We start from the raw sequence: 18,461 nt of genomic DNA, 5'->3' as shown, positions 1-18,461 counted from the left end.
CAGACTCAGTAGCCCCGGTTTTTCTAATGACTGCCTTGCCTGGTTCACAAACTACTTTGCGGACAGAGTTCAGTGTGTCAAATTGGAGGGCATGTTGTCCAGTCCTCTGGCAGTCTCTATGGGGGTAACACAGGGTTCAATTCTCGGGCCGACTCTTTTCTCTGTATATATCAATGATGTTGCTCTTGCTGCGGGCAATTCCCTGATCCACCTCTACGCAGACGACACCATTCTGTATACTTCTGGCCCTTCCTTGGACACTGTACTATCTAACCTCCAAACGAGCTTCAATGCCATACAACACTCCTTCCGTGGCTTCCAACTGCTCTTAAACGCTAGTAAAACCAAATGCATGCTTTTCAACTGTTCGGTGCCTGCACCTGCACGCCCGACTAGCATCACAACCCTGGATGGTTCCGACCTAGAATATGTGGACATCTATAAGTACCTAGGTGTCTGGCTAGACTGCAAACTCTCCTTCCAGACTCATATCAAACATCTACAATCCAAAATCAAATCTAGAGTCAGCTTTCTATTTCGCAACAAAGCCTTCTTCACTCACGCCGCAAAACTTACCCTAGTAAAACTGACTATCCTACCGATCCTCGACTTCGGCGATGTCATCTACAAAATAGCTTCCAATACTCTACTCAGCAAACTTGATGCAGTTTATCACAGTGCCATCCGTTTTGTTACTAAAGCACATTATACCACCCACCACTGCGACCTGTATGCTCTAGTCGGCTGGCCCTCGCTACATGTTCGTGGCCAGACCCACTAGCTCCAGCTCCGCCTTATCTCAGTTCACTGGTCACGATGGCAACACCCACCCGCAGCACGCGCTCCAGCAGGTGTATCTCACTGATCATCCCTAAAGCCAAAACATTATTTGGCCGCCTTTCCTTCCAGTTCTCTGCTGCCTGTGACTGGAACGAATTGCAAAAATCTCTGAAGTTGGAGACTTTTATCTCCCTCACCAACTTTAAACATCTGCTATCTGAGCAGCTATCCGATCGCTGCAGCTGTACATAGTCCATCGGTATATAGCCCACCCAATTTACCTACCTCATCCCAATACTGTTTTTATTTTATTTACTTTTCTGCTCGTTTGCACACCAGTATCTCTACCTGCACATGTTCATCTGATCATTTATCACTCCAGTGTTAATCTGCTAAATTGTAATTATTCACTCCTATGGCCTATTTATTGCCTACCTCCTCATGCCTTTTGCACACAATGTATATAGATTATTTTTTTTCTACTATGTTATTAACTTGTTTATTGTTTATTGTTTACTCCATGTGTAACTCTGTGTTGTTGTCTGTTCACGCTGCTATGCTTTATCTTGGCCAGGTCGCAGTTGCAAATGAGAACTTGTTCTCAACTAGCCTACCTGGTTAAATAAAGGTGAAATAAAAAATGGAGAAAAAATATATATATGTGTAATACCAGTCTGGTATTGTTTGGTAAGTTTGGACATCTGTTTTTCTCTATTTTTAGTATTTTCTACATTTGTTACGGATACAGGTATCCTATGTCTGTGTGTATCCTGTGTGTGTTTCTTTTCTCTCCTTCTCCCCTCACAGGTGAAAATCATTACTCCCCAATCAGTCAACAATCAACCCATCAATCAGAAGACACACCTCCTCCTGTTTCCTACCCTATCACAGTTCCTTCCCCATGGTTTAAAAACCCCATCATTTGTTTGTTCAAGAGCTCAATCTTTGTAATGCCATGTTGGTAGATAGCTGTTCTTGGTAGATTTCAGGAGAGCTCAATCTCTTTGTAATGCCATGTTGGTAGATCTCCATTCTTTATAGATTTCAGGAGAGCTCAATCTCTTTGTAATGCCATGTTGGTAGATAGCTGTTCTTGATAGATTTCAGTAGCACAATCTCTTTGTAAATGCCATGTATGTAGATCTCTCTCTCTGTGTATTAATTAACCTCTCTTTTGTTTGAGCACCTCCATAGCACTTTGTCATCACCTGTGAGTATTGTTTTGGTTATGGTGTTTGTTTGTTGCTGGTGGGAAAAGGGGAAACCAAGACAAGTCGCCCATGGGCATACACTACCCGTAGGTAAACTTTGTTAAAAACACTAGTTAGAACTGGGTGGACCACCCACTGTATTTTTGGTTAGTTAGTTAGCTGTTGTTGAAATAGGCTAGTCTAGCTTAGGGGTGTTTTTGCATATTTGTTTCTTTCCTTGGGTCCAGCTCAGCCCCTTTTCCTGCTCCCCCCCCCCCCCCCATTACCGTGTGTTTTACAATAAACCCTGAGTTTGACGGTATTATTTCAGTTGTCCTGGTTATTACGTTCACACTTTTACTTTGTCACAATTATAATTTACATGAGTTATGTTACGGGTCTCACTACCATCCCCCCTAGACTGTTGGGCCAAAAGGGATTCATAACAACATTGTAGAATAATAGTGAAGACATCAAAACTATGAAATAACACACATGGAATCATGTAGTGACCAAACAAGTGACAAACAAGTAAAACTATGTTTTATATTTGAGACTCTTCAAAGTAGCAACCCTTTGCCTTGCAGGGAGGGGCTGTGGTCCTGGCACTCATAAAGTTCATCCAAGACACAGTGGTATTTCTGCGCGTAGGCTACATTGTATGGTGAAAAGATCCTGGCCTTAGATCCTGGCCTTCTAGCAACCAGAGTGGGATCCGGTTTGTATGAAGAGGTTGGTTATGTAGAATATCACCAGAAAATCCCCACAGCCAGGAAAAGTTGTACTATAAAGCACCTCCGATGAAAACTCATGCGTTGACATGTTCCACTCTCTTGTGTTTTTTTACTGAAAGTAATGGAAAGATTTGAAAAGTGGGCAATAGGTCAATTTCATAAGTAATTTTTAAAAAAATAGTTTGAACATAAAATTATTGTTTAAAATATCAATAGAATACAATGTTCAATATACCACTATGTCCACTATGAAGAAAATAAATGAAATATAAAAGTAGTAAAGTTTAATGAATACAAAGCCAAGAATGGGAGTCAGAATGCACTAACCTGTTACCACCGGTTCCACTGACTTTTAAGTGTTGAAGTTCCATGTGTAACAGCTTTCAGCCACACACTTCCTGCCATTCTAACCTATTGTGATTTGTAGTGGTCAGACAGTATGTTGTAGCAGTTTCTGACAAAATCCAGACAGCATTACTTGCGATGTTACATATAGAGTGGCACGGCATCAGGCATGAAGTGGCCCAGGGAATAGTTAAGAGATTTATACAACGGGTGAGTTTAGTCTTGAATGCTGATTGGTTAAAACCGCATTCCAGCCGGTGTCCCTTCCACAAGTTACCACCTGCTAAATCTATGATGTTAAAATGCCTATTTACTCTGTTCCATCTGACTGTGCAATCCACTGTCTCATCAGCTCAGCCATGCAATTTATAAACTTGATCTCCACTATAAAAAGCATCTAGACATTATCTCACATTTCTTTTAAACTAACATTTAGTTTTCAACAGCGGAGATTTGTATAAACCTTGCTGTCTGTCTCTCCGACATTTGCAACATTGTTTCAATATTCAAATTCGATCTCCAGCTGTCGCATATTAATGACCGTGTCGGGACGAGACAGACAGGCAGGCAGGCAGAATTTCTCAGCAAGTCAAAATCATAAATCAGCTTGCATCATTTTAATGGATATATATAAAGAAATGTCAATTGAAAAAAGGTAGTGCAGCTAGTTTGCAGTCTTCCAGTTTCAGTTTGAAGTGATTGTGTTAGCTGTGTTGTTGGCTAGCTCCTCTGAACAACAGTATCCTGACAAGAGAGCACATTTTCAATGCCAGATGAAATCGCATCTCATTTGCTCATTGTTATGGATGTATCCAAGTAAATGTCACTAGAAAACAGCTTGAACAAATGCAAATGAGGCTACTTCGCTGTTATTTGTGCTGCACTTTTTGACGTGACTAAGTTAACTGTAGTTGACTAGCTAACAGTGTGGCAATGGAACATTTAGAATGACTGGGTAACGTCCATAGATACAGAACAAAAAGACTGAACGATTGGGTCGCATCTCTAGCAACCGAACCGATCGAACGAACCAGGGTAGCAACCCTAGATTTGTTTCGGGAGTATATCTTGTGGAAGGATGAAATAGTATGAATAAATTAATTTAAGGACAATATGTAAATCATTATTTGAATATGTTGGTAACCCGTTGTATAAAAGTGATAATTCCCTCGAAGCCGGTGTTTTGAGGACATATTGGCACGATTTGCCGGGCCTCGACTTCTAGTAACATTTCCAACAGAGAGCACTACACATTTTTTTGTCATTCAAGATTGGTAAACCTAAAGGATATTGACCATTGCTGTGAACACTAGCTGTTAGGTCCAATACACTGGCATAGGGTTACAAGGGCAAAGCTGGCCTAAACTGCAAATCTGCAGTGTGATACAGAGCAGCACTTCACTTAGAACAAGACCCAAGTAAAGAGGCTCTTTATTGTCAAAAGAGGCAAAGATGATTAAATGCAATCTACTGTAAACTTACTTTTCCCTTCATGTCTCACCTTATCACCAATACTGTTGCCAACTCAGACCAATTTCACTCCATAATATAAAATCCATTAACTTTGGAACCATTTTTACATCAGCCCTTATTTTAAATCCTTTTAAAGATTAGAGTAGGCCAACTCTTCCATAACTTGGGTATTTTGATGTTTCCCTAACCCTGCCTTACTAAGCGTGTAGTTCAAAGACCGTTGTTTGGTAAGTTGGGCTGTTGGCAGTCAAGGGTCTGGTGCAACAGAGGTTAAATCAATGGAGATATTTGTTTTCAGTTCACCATGGTGGGGTTGTTATACAATGGTGTGTTTGTATGTGTGTGTGTGTGTACCCTTTCAGGGGGAGGAGCTTGGTGTACAGAGGGGTATTTATTTGAATGTCAACTGACTGTCTCTCTTTCTAAAGACACAGCCATGATGAGAACAACACTTCTTAGCGTGTACCTGACTATGGTATTTTTAGGTGCTTCACTGTGCACAACAGGTAAGAAATCCTTATTTCATTATTACATTACATAACACATATATTTTGGTTACATTAACTACCAAGACAATGTGGAAAGTACCGCAGGGAAAAGAGGGTATATTGCAGCATACTTCACCTAATTGTTTTCTGTTTAAAAGTGAAACATCCTGTACCAATGTTTTACTCCAACAATTAGTTGGCTCCTTTAAAAGCAGAAACCACAGGGACAACTTAGGTGCTTAGACTTTGATCAGGTTACATGACTAAGCCCCCTTGTGTTTATTGTGCTTACAGCAGAGACTGGTCCAGTGGTCTCTCTGAAGAATGGCAAAGTTCGAGGCGAGTACATGACTGTGAAAGGCATAGAGCAGAGGGTGCAGCAGTATTTGGGGATACCCTTTGCCCGTCCACCAGTGGGTCCCCTGCGCCTGGCTGCCCCACAACCTGCAGAGCCATGGGAGGGAGAGAGAGATGGCACACGTCAGCCTCACATGTTAGATGGTTTTACTGTACTGTATCATTGGACATGGAGTCGTAGCCAATAAGGCATTGACCCAAATAACTAACTTTCTCTCTCTCTCTTTTTCTCTCTCTCTAGGTGTATTCAGGATCCAGTTATTTCTCAACACATAGTAAATGTAATGGCCATTGAATACGATCTGCCAGACGTGTCAGAGGATTGTCTTTATCTTAATGTATACACACCTAAAGAGGCAGCAACAGTCAAAAGACTACCGGTAAGTTATGCTGTACTTGTCACAGTTTAACATTTCACTTATGTCTTATATAATACCAATTTGAAGAAGAAACATGGTATTTTTATTTAATTAGGCAGGTCAATTAAGAACAGATTCTTATTTACAATGTTGGCCTTTATCCTGCTCAGGTGTTCTTTTGGATTCATGGAGGTGGCTTGTCAATGGGTGCAGCATCTCAGTATGATGCATCACCACTAGCAGCCTATCAGAACATGGTCGTAGTTATCATTCAATATCGTCTTGGAATTTTGGGATTCCTTAGGTATGACATAATATTCTAAATAGTACATTTGGCATTGTGTTTGCTGGAGTGGTTTTTGACATTGTGTTTTATCTTTAGTGGAATGCATCTGATGAATTTCTTTGCATATCTGTTAAAAGCACTGGAGATGAGCATGCACCAGGCAACTGGGGTTTCCTAGACCAGATTGCAGCTCTGAAGTGGGTCCAGGAGAACATTGAGAGCTTTGGAGGGGACCCACAGTCAGTCACCATCGCAGGGGAATCTGCAGGAGGCATCAGTGCCTCCATACTGGTAAAAAAGATCCCCAGCCCAGAATCTGTCAGGGAATTAGATATAACATTATCTAATCTCAATTTTTTGTGTCCAACTTGACAGACCCTGTCTCCATTAGCAAAAGGATTATTTCATCGAGCAATTTTCCAAAGTGGAGTGGCTACACTTGGAACTTACACTTCAAAAGAGCCTCTGGTCATAGCTAAGGTATTCTACCTGTCTCACAATCATCCAGCACAAAGGCAAATATAAATGACTTGTCAAACAAAAAACATACTGATTTAAATGCTATGTGATGTTTGAACAACTCTATGTGGCCAGGTGGTGGCTAACCTGACAGAGTGTGACTGCACCACTAACGAGCATCTTGTCAAGTGTATAAGAGAGAAAACTGAAGATGATTTAGTGAACGCAACAAAAAAGGTACGCTCTGCAAAAAAGGTAAACTAGCTATTCTTAGTGGAAACATAAGGAGGATATTTTGCATGTGCATTTCTTCTTGGTGGTTCAAATTATTAATTTCATGATTGAAATGGTTTGACCTCACCTTTAGTGTAAAACAAACATACAGAGTAGCATCTCCCTCAGCTACTACTGTTAAGTTATTACAACAACAGCCACAAGGGGTCAGGTTAGGCCTGTCTTCAACCATTGAGCCAACTTTTCTGCATTTTAGATGAAAACCTTTATGGGGGCGACTGTGGACGGAGTGTTTCTGAAAGACCTTGCAGAGGAGCTTTTAAAGAGCAAGGCGGTCGAAAAGGTTCCTGTGCTGCTTGGAGTGACAAACCATGAGTTTGGATGGATCCTCCCCTCGGTAAGTTTATAGTTTCTTAATTCAAAAGCACACTTCTGTTCAAAATATCTCTTCATGTCTCTTCATCTTCAAGTTTAGGTGGTTCGCAAAATAAAAAGTGTTTAAATAAGGATTAAGTTGCTGTCTTCTTGCTTTTAGGAAGACAAAGGTTCGTTTAATGTCTTGGCTTTCATACAGTATGTTCTCCTATGTTTTGTAACAGTCCTTTGCTCCACCTGGATGGTCGGAGGGATTTGACAGGCAATCAGCGATGTCGATAATGAACGTTTTCTATCCTGCTGGGGTGAGTGGTTTTCATCCACCTTGTCCTCCTCCTCCTTCTGTTCCTTCATCTGTTACTGCTGCTGATTGCTCTTACGCTCTGCATTATTAATCAATCTGAAGCAGTGTTTATGTACCATTTACATTATTGTATCATGATACAATTTAGTATTATTGTTATCATAGTAACTTAATTAAATTATGAATATTATTAAGCAGAAAATGTACCAGAATATGAAAGTAATGCTGGCCACACTAAGATGATGATATGTAGGCCTATACTATACAGCAATATCAAACCAGATTGGAAGTCAGAGTGGGTCTTGAACACACAGGGGCACTTAAACTTGTATATCTGCACAATGCCAATTCTGCAATCTGCATCTCTGTTGCATTTCAGGCCTCCGGACTTAACAATCTCATTGCAGATGAATATTTCAAGGATGCAAAAACTCCTGAAGATATACGTGATGGATTCACTGAAATGCTGGGAGATCTGTTCATGGTTCTGCCTGTTATTAAAGTCGCTGGATACCACAGAGGTTAGTTTCAGTTGGGGAAGGCAACCTCCTGATGCATTGTAATTCACCTTATGATATGATGCCAAAAGCTCTCACGATCACTTACAATGTCTCTCCTGTGTTTTTAGATGCAGGTGCACCTGTGTACATGTATGAGTTTCAACACCGCCCAGAGATGCACAAAGAGACCAGACCAAGCTTTGTAAAGTCTGACCATGCTGATGATATTGGGTTTATGTTTGGATCATGCTTCTGGAATGGACATATAAAGATAACAGGTAGGTAGGTCTACAGAAACTGCATCAGGGCTGGATTACTGACCGTGCACGCAGTAGTCTTGAAAACCCGACCCTATAGGCCACAGTGACTATAGGGTCTGGCTTCAATTCCGGACTCTTTTGGCAACTTCGATAAGGGAAAAAAATTGTTATGCCAGAACGTCGCAATTTGAAACCAAAGTTTGCAGGCAAAACCTTTGCAGTGATTTTAGTGAAGGTAGTTGATGCAAACTAGCCACTTGCGAAATGCACTTATTAAAAATAATCTCTGGATCTCCATCCTGCTAGCTACTATTTTGCATTTTATTCAAGCGGATAAGGTTGTGACGTAGGCAGTGACATCTATGCCTGAAGAGTAGTTCATCTATGCCTAAAGAAGGAATGAAGAAAAATAGCATTAAACCACAAAATTGTATCTCTGCTGCTAACATGTTTCTTGCCCAGGGCCCAAGGTTTGGTTTGTCCAAACCTGAACTACATAGCCTGCGGTCACATTGGCATGGTTGATACCATTCGTGATCACCAGAATGATTCAAATGTATTATGCAATGCAAGTTAATAAAAACTGACCTGAACGTTATAAGGAGATAGTCATTAGCCTTTGTCTTCTGAGGATATGAACAATATGAAGATTATATTTTCACAAGATAAGAATAATAGGGATAAAAAAGAAAGATGGATCATCAAATAAAGTGGTCAGGTGGCCACTAGTTAATTATCATTATTTGTTGATTTATAATGGTCTTGACCTAAAAAAAAAGCTTCTAGAGATCATATTATTTTCAAAACAAGGTAACGTCTGATCATTCCCTATATTCCCTTAAATGTCACTTACAGGAACAGTCACTGAAGAGGAGGAGAAGCTGTGCAAGACAATGATGGCATATTGGGCCAATTTTGCTCGCACTGGGTAAGCACGCACTCTGACATAAACTGACGACAATATGGCTATTTCTTTGTTCAATAACTTTTATCTGCATGATTTTCACACAACCGTCCAGCACACCAAAGGAAATAGACTCCAAGGTTACTACTTTGCTTCAATAGGCCTGTTATAGCACACTGATCCCTAAGAATGAACTAACTGTGACTTGATGTAACCCTCAGCTCACCAAACGGGGAGGAGCTGATACTGTGGCCCCTGTATGACCAGAAAGAAGAGTACATGGAGTTGGGTTTGAAGCAGGTGGTTGCTCAGAGCCTAAAGAAGGACAAGGTGCACTTCATGACTGTCCTCCTCCCTCAGAAGCTCCACAGCCTGGCAGCCGCAGCAAGTCAGGGAAACTGACATTATTAGCTTACACCTCTAAACACTGTACCTGTAAGCCTAATTATTTTGACAAATTTCTGTAGGTATGTCTAGACTAGAATTTGAATAAATAGTGCACTTTAATTGTAAACGTGTGCTTGCCATCTTTCTGTCTCTGTCTTCATAGCCTTGTGAAGGAAAATGTTTGTTATTTTCTAATAACCAATTTGAATGGGTTCATGCAAGTGACTGATTGATCGTGCCTGGGAGGAATTATCACTATCAGTATCTGCAATTTGGCAGTACGCCCAGAAGATTGTTTTGAGAACAAATGGGATATCTCAGTTTCAAGGTCTCAGCTTGGAGAGAAGAAGCCTTGTGTGGTATTGGTTGGTCACATGCATGAACCAAAAATGTATGATGAATTAATTATGAATTAGCTAAATCATGCAAATATAACTTGTCTGTGTAAGCAGTATATAAGAGAACTAACAGATTGCACCAGTGGAGCTCACTTCAGATCGGTACTTTATGCATCTACAGTACCAGTCAAAAATGTGCACACACCTACTCATTCAAGGGGTTTTCTTTATTTGACTATTTTCTACATTGTAGAATAATAGGGAAGACATCAACACTATGAAATAACCCATATGGAATGATGTAGTAACCAAAAAAGTGTTAAACAAATCAAAATTCTATATATTTTTTAGATTCTTCAAAGTAGCCACCTTTGCAATGATGACAGCTTTGCACACTCTTGCCAATCTCTGAATCAGCTTCATGAGGTAGTCACCTGAATTGCATTTCAATTAACAGGTATGTCTTAAGTTAATTTGTGGAATTTCTTTCCTTCTTAATGCATTTGAGCCAATCAGTTGTGTTGTGACAAGGTAGGGGGGTATACAGAAGATAGCCCTATTTGGTAAAAGACCAAGTCCATATTATGGCAAGAACAGCTCAAATAAGCAAAATAAATTGAAATTTGGAAAATAATAAAATGAGATATTATTACTATTAAGTACTGAGTGAATGAGAGCAATCAGGGTACTAGCTCCAATGTGAAAGAGGTGGTGTCTGAATGAATACCACAACCAGTTCTGTGTGAGCTGAGTTTACCAGTTCTGTGAGCTGAGTTTTCAATCTATGACACTATCTAGTGGTTCTGTCCACCACCGCCCGTTGATCTACAGGTAGTGAGCACTGACAGGAGAAGCCATTGAAAATGTTGAGAGGGTAACAGCTGAGATGGGTAAGGACTGTTCATTGATGACCCTGGACACTGAGGTTTCCTTGAAACTGCGCTGTGATCGTTGCTGGTGGTGGGGATTTAAATACCTAAGTTCTGTATGTGAAAGGAGAGAGTACTATTCCCCAAAATGCTGTTGAATTGAACACTAGTGTAAATATTTAAACCCCTGTATGAATAGAACACTAGTGTAAAGGAGGAATTTGTGAAGAAGAGTATAATGGCTTACTAGATTTGATAAAGTAACAATGTGTGAATGTATAATGGTCACTTAGAGTTGAACTTGGTAGGTAGAGACTTATTATGGACAGAGCTCGCCATCTACAGGGGACTGATAGACAGTGCCAGCCCAGTTTTAATACATCTTGATCCCAGATAGTTAATCTCTTACCTTCTGAATTGGCTGATGTATTCTATAAATTTGGCACATTACATGTTAATCTAAAATAATAGACATTTAATAAGTGTGAAGCAGAAAGTGAATATCCAACAGAAATTGTTAATAAATATATCGAGTAACAGTTTCGGGTAGACAAAAAATTTAAACAATGCTTTCCAATAAGGAGAAAGTTATCATATTTGTTCTGTTTTTAAACCTTACAATAGGGGTAAAAGCAGTTTGTTTGAGAGTGATCCGTATGTATTAGCAGTAGTGATTGAGAAGGTCTTCCTATTTGGAAGAAGGGAGAACCCTAGTTGAAGGAAACAGATATGGAGAATAGTGAAAGTAACATAGTGAATGGTGATATTAGTGGCATTCAGATCACACTCTAATAATGCAATGTCTTAGTAATTTGAAGAAGTCAATGTTTCAATACAAGGTCACATGACGAACAGAGGGCTTGAGCCTTATTCGAGGCTGCCATCTGGTGTTTGGGTTAAAGATAAGCTTCCTGTGGACCAATAGATAGGCCGTTAGTACTCACTGAACTCAAATGGGTTGTAAGGGACACAGTGGGAAAATATTTGTTTTCTATTTTCTTTTTTTCTTTCACTTTTATTTAACCAGGTAGGCCAGTTGAGAACAAGTTCTCATTTACAACTGCGACCTGGCCAAGATAAAGCAAAGCAGTGCGGCACAAACAACACAGAGTTACACATGGGATAAACAAAAGTACAGGCAATAACACAATAGAAAAGTCTATGTACAGTGTGTGCAAATGTAGTAAGATTAGGGAGGTAAGGCAATAAACAGGCCATAGTGGCTAAATAATTACAGTTTAGCAATTAAACACTGGAGTGATAGATGTGCAGAAGATGAATGTGCAAGTAGAGATACTGGGGTGCAAAAAAATAAATAACAATATGGGGATGAGGCAGTTGGGTCGGCTATTTACAGATGGGCTATGTACAGGTGCAATGATCGGTAAGCTGCTCTGACAGCTGATGCTTAAATCTAGTGAGGGAGATATGAGTCTCCAGCTTCAGTGATTTTTGCAATTCGTTCCAGTCATTGGCAGCAGAGAACTGGAAGGAAAGGTGGCAAAATGAGGAGTTGGCTTTGGGAGGTGACCAGTGAAATATACCTGCTGGAGCGCTTGCTACAGGTGGGTGCGACTATGGTGACCAGTGAGCTGAGATAAGGCGTGGCTTTACCTAGGAAAGACTTATAGATGACCTGGAGCAAGTGGGTTTGGCGACGAATATGAAGCAAGGGCCAGCCAACGAGAGCATACTGGTCGCAGTGGTGGGTAGTGCATGGGGCTTTGCTGACAAAACGGATGGCACTGTGATAGACTGCATCCAGTTTTCTGAGTAGAGTGTTGGAGGCTATTTTGTAAATGACATCGCCGAAGTCAAGGATCGGTAGTATAGTCAGTTTTACGAGAGTATGTTCGGCAGCATGAGTGAAGGATGCTTTGATGCGAAATAGGACGTTTGGATTGGAGATGCTTAATGTGAGTCTGGAAGGAGAGTTTACAGTCTAACCAGACACCTAGGTATTAATAGTTGTCCACATATTCTAAGTCAGAATTGTCCAGAGTAGTGATGCCAGATGGCCGGGCGGGTGCGGACAGTGATCGGTTGAAGAGCATGCATTTCCTTTTACTTGCATTTAAGAGCAGTTGGAGGCCACGGAAGGAGAGTTGTATGGCATTTAAGCTCGTCTGGAGGTTAGTTAACACAGTGTCCAAAGAAGGGCCAGATGTATACAGAATGGTGTCATCTGCGTAGAGGTGCATCAGAGAATCATCAACAGCAAGAGCGACATCATCGATGTAAAAAGAGAAAAGAGTTGGCCTGACAATTGAACCCTGTGGCATCCCCATAGAGACTGCCAGAGGTCCGGACAACAGGCCCTCCGATTTGACACACTTAACTCTTTCTGAGAAGTAGTTGGTGAACCAGGCGAGGCAGTCATTTGAGAGAACAAGGCTGTTGAGTCTGCCGATAAGAATGCGGTGATTGACAGAGTCAAAGCCTTGACCAGGTCGATGAAAACGGCTGCACAGTTTTGTCTTTTGTTGATGGCGGTAATGATATCGTTTAGGACCTTGAGTGTGGCTGAGGTGCACCCATGACCAGTTCAGAAACCAGATTGCATAGCGGAGAAGGTACGGTGGGATTCAAAATGGTCGGCGATCTGTTTCTTAACTTGGCTTTCAAAGACCTTAGAAAGTCAGGGTAGGATAGATATAGGTCTGTAACAGTTTTGTCTATAGTGTCTCCCCTTTGAAGAAGAGGATGACACGCAGCAGCTTTCCAATCTTTAGGGATCTCAGACGATACAAATGAGAGGTTGAACAGGCTAGTAATAGGGGTTGCAACAATTGCGGCGGATAATTTTAGAAAGAGATGGTCCAGATTGTCCAGTCCAGTTGATTTGTAGGGGTCCAGATTTTGCAGCTCTTTCAGAACATAAGCTATCTGGGAAGTCAAATAAAGGCAGATAAAACGTGTTTATCCAAAGCCATCTCTTTACGCCAATACCGGTCACAACTTGTAGACTTGTTTACGTGTTGCTGTGCTGTACGTGTTGCTGTGCGTTTTGTTGCCAACCTTACTTTGCTACCTGACAACTTTACGGTTTTTACTTTTTTTACTTATTAATTACCATTTATATTTTGGGTTTTTCCTTTTTTTCATTCAACTTTTTCACTCCGGACGCTTTATCTGGACGTGGTTTGTCAGGACCTCCAACAGCCGAAGCTAAGTAGTAACATTAACATGATGCCTTCTAATTTCAGTCGCTGTACTCATAATGTACAGGAGAATGATCGCCTTACGGCGAAGATAGCTGTATTGCAAGCCCAGCTTCAGATGCAATCATTAGGCAAAGGTAATTTCAGTGTAGGAAAGGATGAAACAGCGTCTGTGCCACCAATAAGTACAGATAGTAACGTTAGTATAAATCAACTTTCTCATGGTTTCTGGAGGGAAATGCTGTAGGAATGCTCAACCGGTGTCGCTCATTCAGCCAACAGAAACTTTCAACAGGTTTTCCCCATTAAGCGAGTAGGAGTCTGAGGCCGAGCCTTCTCTTGTCTCTACTCCTCCCATTACGGGGTCTGAGACGCCGAAGCTTCCCACCATTAGCTCTGACAAATTGAAAACCCTAGTCTTTGGCGACTCTGTTGCCCGCAGTATTAGATTTCAAACGAATCATCCAGCGATCATACACTGTTTACCAGGGGGCAGGGTTACCGACATTAAGAAAGCAGAGCAGCACTTTATTTTGGACAGACTTCTCCCCATCTTAGCTACTGTTGTATCAGTATGTTTGACCATGGCAATTTACAATCCAGGGTTACTCCAAGCAGTTTAGTCACCTCAACTTGCTCAATTTCCACATTATTCAGTACGAGACGTAGTTGAGGTTTAGGGATTAGTGAATGATTTGTCCAAAATGCAATGCTTTTAGTTTTGGAAATATTTAGGACTAACCAATTGCTACCAATTCTGAAACTAACTGCAGCTCTTTGTTAAGTGTTGCAGTCATTTCAGTCGCTGTAGTAGATGACATGTATAGTGTTGAGTCATCCGCATACATAGACACACTGGCCTTACTCAAAGCCAGTGGCAGGTCGTTAGTAAAGATTGAAAAAAGCAAGGGGCATAAACAGCTACCCTGGGGAAATCCTGAATCTACCTGGATTATGTTGGAGAGGCTTCCATTAAAGAACACCCTTTGTGTTCTGTTAAACAAGCAACTATTTTCCACATTATAGCAGGGTGTGTAGATGAAATCTGAGCAAGGGTTGCCTTCCAGAGAGACATCAGAGTTTAACTTCTTTGTTTCACAGAAACATGGTTCACTCTTCATACGTTATCAGAGTTGGTACAGCCACCTGGTTTCTTCACGCATCGCGCCAACAGAAACAAACATCTCTCTGGTAAGAAGAAGGGCGGGGGTGTATGCCTTATGATTAACGAGACGTGGAGTGATCATAACAACATACAGGAACTCAAGTCCTTTTGTTCACCTGACCTAGAATTCCTTACAAACAAATGCCGACCGCATTATCTACCAAGAGAATTCTCTTCGATTATAATCACAGTCGTGTATATCCCCCCCAAGCAGACACGACCTTGAAAGAACTTCATTGGACTCAGGAAACTGGAAACCACATATCCTGAGCCTGCATTTATTGTAGCTGGGGATTTTAACAAGGCTAATCTGAAAACAAGGCTCCCTAAATTTTATCAGCATATCGAATGCGCGACCCGGGCTGGCAAAACCCTGGATCATTGTTATTCTAACTTTCGCGATGCATACAAAGCCCTCCCCCACCCTCCTTTCGGAAAATCTGACCACGACTCCATTTTGTTGCTCCCAGCCTATAGACAGCAACTAAAATAGGAAACGCCCGTGCTCAGGCCTGTTCAACACTGGTCCGACCAATCGGATTCCACGCTTCAAGATTGCTTCGACCACTTGGACTAGGATATGTTCCACATAGTGTCGGACAATAACATTGATAAATACGCTGATTCGGTGAGCAAGTTTATTAACAAGAGCATCAGTGATGTTGTACTCACAGCCACTATTAAAACCTTCCCCAACCAGAAACCATGGATTGATGGCAGCATTCGCGCAAAACTGAAAGCGCGAACCACTGGTTTTAATCAGGGCAAGGCAACCGGAAACATGACCGAATACAAACAGTGTAGCTATTCCCTCTGCAAGGCAATAAAACAAGTTAAGCGTCAGTATAGAGACAAAGTAGAGTCACAATTCACGAGAGGCATGTGGCAGGGTCTACAGTCAATCACGTACTACAAAAAGAAAACCAACCCTGTCGCAGACCACGATGTCTTGGTCCCAGACAAACTAAACAACTTCTTTGCTCGCTTTGAGGACAATACAGTGCCACCAACACGGCCCTCTACCAAAACCTGTGGGCTCTCCTTCACTGCAGCCAACATGAGTAAAACATTTAAATGTGTTAACCCTCGCAAGGCTGCCGGCCCAGACGGCATCCCTAACCGCATCCTCAGAGCATGCGCAGACCAGCTGGCTGGTGTGTTTACGGACATATTCAATCAATCCTTATCCCAGTCTGTTGTTCCCACATGCTTCAAGAGGGCCACCATTGTTCCTGTTCCCAAGAAAGCTAAGGTAACTGAGCTAAATGACTATCTAGTAGCACTGAAAAACAGCTTTTATCTCAAGGCCATGAGACTGTTAAGTGAGTGCTACGGGGCACTCACTTAACAGTCTTATGGCCTTGAGATAAAAGCTGTTTTTCAGTCTCTCGGTCCCAGCTTTGATGCACCTGTACTGACCTCACCTTCTCGATTATCTTTTTGGCCTTCCTGTGAAATCGGGTGCTGTAGGTGTCCTGGAGGGCAAGTAGTTTGCCCCCGGTGATGCGTTGTGCAGACCGCACCACCCTCTGGAGAGCCCTGCGGTTGTGGGCGTTGCAGTTGCCATACCAGGTGCTGTTACAACCCGACAGGATGCTCTCAATTGTGCATCTATAAAAGTTTGAGGGTTAGGTGACAAGCCAAAATTATTCAGCCTCCTGAGGTTGAAGAGGTGCTGGTTCGCCTTCTTCACCACACTGTCTAGTAATTTATAGACAGTGTGGTAATTTAGACTAAGAATGCATTGAGATACCACTCTCTCATTACCACAAACGGAGGCCGTGATGGGGAAAGTTAGTGCTAGAAATATAAGATTTGTATACTGTATGTCAATGTAAATGTACATTCTGCCAGTGTCGGTGTGTGCTAAGTTGAGGGTCTTAAATTCAAGTGATAGATCCAATGAGAAGCACTAAGGACTGTCATTTTACATTTGGGTTGGATAATTGATCAATAGTTCTAATTATGATTTGGAAAGGCTTCTAAAGACAGAGTGATGCCCCTAAAATGTGAGGAGAGTCACCAGATTGTAGCTTGAGCTAAACTTGCATCAATCTCATTCTTATCAAGGTAGGCATGAAGCTGTTACAACAACGTTCTCTCTCTTCCTTGTGAAAGTCAATATGTGACCTGTTTCAGGAAACTATATCGCAAGTCACGACTTCACAGGAGAGTCATATGAACGTTATTTTTTATCAAAATGAGTTTTTATGGCAGAAATGCCATCTGGAACATTTGAACTAACAAACTTGTATGCCATCTGTAAATATGAATAAAGTTGTTAAATTATGAGCCTAGTTGGTTTAGACACAGAAAAAGTCAGGAACCTTCCCGCTAGCCATGACTGGCTGAGATAATGAGTGGGCTGGACATGTCGAGAGATGAGTTTCAAATTGGTCTGCGGTGTAGCATCTTCTGTAATGAACTGCTCGTAATGCGTAGATAATCCTTTCTACTGCAGTTTTTTCGAAAGATACAAGGTTAGCCATGGAGAACTGCAAATATGTTGCTACTGCTCTCAATAACATTGCTGCCCTGAATTTATCAGGCATTATCAACAAATGTCAGTGGGAAAAAATTGTGATGGACTACTTTATGGAGACGACCGTGCCATGCTGACTCTCTCTGACTCTAAAAAAGGAATCAGACGATGAGGAAATCCCTAATTTAGGTAAAAACATTTTCATTGAAAACATTGTAGAGTCTTTTGATGACAGTGAGGGGAAGAAACGGCGATCAACAGTGTTGTTGTCACGGAAGAAGTTGACCGAGTTTTGAAATCAGTTGAATGTCTGGTAGAAGCAGAGTATTATAAGGAGATGAATATAATTCTGGCGTTTGATTGCAAATGCAGAGGGAGTCGAAAAGAGAACACAGAAGGCTGTTGTATAAAACACCTGTCTCCGGATTACATCTTCAAACTAAGGGCAACCATGGCACCCATGACAGAGAGGGAGAAAGACCTGATGATTCTTTTGGGATTGCACACAGTGACAATAAAACACAATGGGCCAAGCAAGCTATACAAACAAAATGGAAACAACACAGGATGTATTATTTAATAAAAGGGGTTGCAGTTTGCCGTGAAGCATTCATCCATGTACACGACGCTGGGCCAATTGTGCGCCGCCCCATGAGCCTCCCGGTCGCGGCCGGCTGCGACAGAGCCTGGGCTCGAACCCAGAATCTCTGGTGGCAGACCACTGCGCCACCCGGGAGGCTCTCTTTAGCTAACATTATGTGTATGATCTCAGAATGCCATTTCGCATTGCTAGTTATAGCCTAATGTTAGCTAGCTAACATTAAACCTATTTGGTTAACTTTAGCTAGCTATGACAATTGGTTTGTATAGCTAGTACTCTATGGATTGAGATTATGGTTCATTGTTTAGCTAACTAGCTACAGTGAGGGAAAAAAGTATTTGAACCCCTGCTGATATTGTATGTTTGCCCACTGACAAAGAAATGATCAGTCTATAATTTTAATGGTAGGT

At 41.5% G+C, this 18,461-nt stretch overlaps 1 protein-coding gene across 2 annotated transcripts; it reads left to right on the top strand.

The window, feature by feature from the left end:
- Nucleotides 1-4,898: 4,898 nt before the first annotated feature.
- LOC139371009 (fatty acyl-CoA hydrolase precursor, medium chain-like) lies at nt 4,899-9,562 on the top strand. Of its 2 annotated transcripts, none has more exons than XM_071110996.1 (13): nt 4,899-5,028; nt 5,305-5,503; nt 5,609-5,747; nt 5,897-6,030; nt 6,150-6,303; nt 6,388-6,492; nt 6,607-6,708; nt 6,962-7,102; nt 7,305-7,385; nt 7,764-7,905; nt 8,013-8,162; nt 9,000-9,072; nt 9,270-9,562. In XM_071110996.1, exons 1-13 carry the CDS (start codon nt 4,959-4,961, stop codon nt 9,448-9,450), a joined length of 1,671 nt encoding a protein of 556 aa, XP_070967097.1. In that variant the 5' UTR covers nt 4,899-4,958; the 3' UTR covers nt 9,451-9,562. The 2 variants fall into 2 exon arrangements, with proteins under 2 accessions (XP_070967097.1, XP_070967108.1); XM_071111007.1 differs by having other exon boundaries at nt 4,946-5,028; nt 5,308-5,503.
- Nucleotides 9,563-18,461: the final 8,899 nt, after the last annotated feature.

This window comes from Oncorhynchus clarkii, chromosome 2, assembly GCF_045791955.1.
Source record: "Oncorhynchus clarkii lewisi isolate Uvic-CL-2024 chromosome 2, UVic_Ocla_1.0, whole genome shotgun sequence".
NCBI classification, from domain to species: Eukaryota; Metazoa; Chordata; class Actinopteri; order Salmoniformes; family Salmonidae; genus Oncorhynchus; species Oncorhynchus clarkii.
Note: the sequence above shows the minus strand (reverse complement) of the source record. Positions and strands in the feature narration are given on the sequence as shown.

Coding starts and splice junctions, on each gene's coding strand:
- LOC139371009 (XM_071110996.1), top strand. CDS start 4,959: ATGATGAGAACAACACTTCTTAGCGTGTACCTGACTATGGTATTTTTA. Junction 7,103..7,304: donor TTGGATGGATCCTCCCCTCG/GTAAGTTTATAG, acceptor GTTTTGTAACAG/TCCTTTGCTCCACCTGGATG. Junction 7,386..7,763: donor ACGTTTTCTATCCTGCTGGG/GTGAGTGGTTTT, acceptor GTTGCATTTCAG/GCCTCCGGACTTAACAATCT.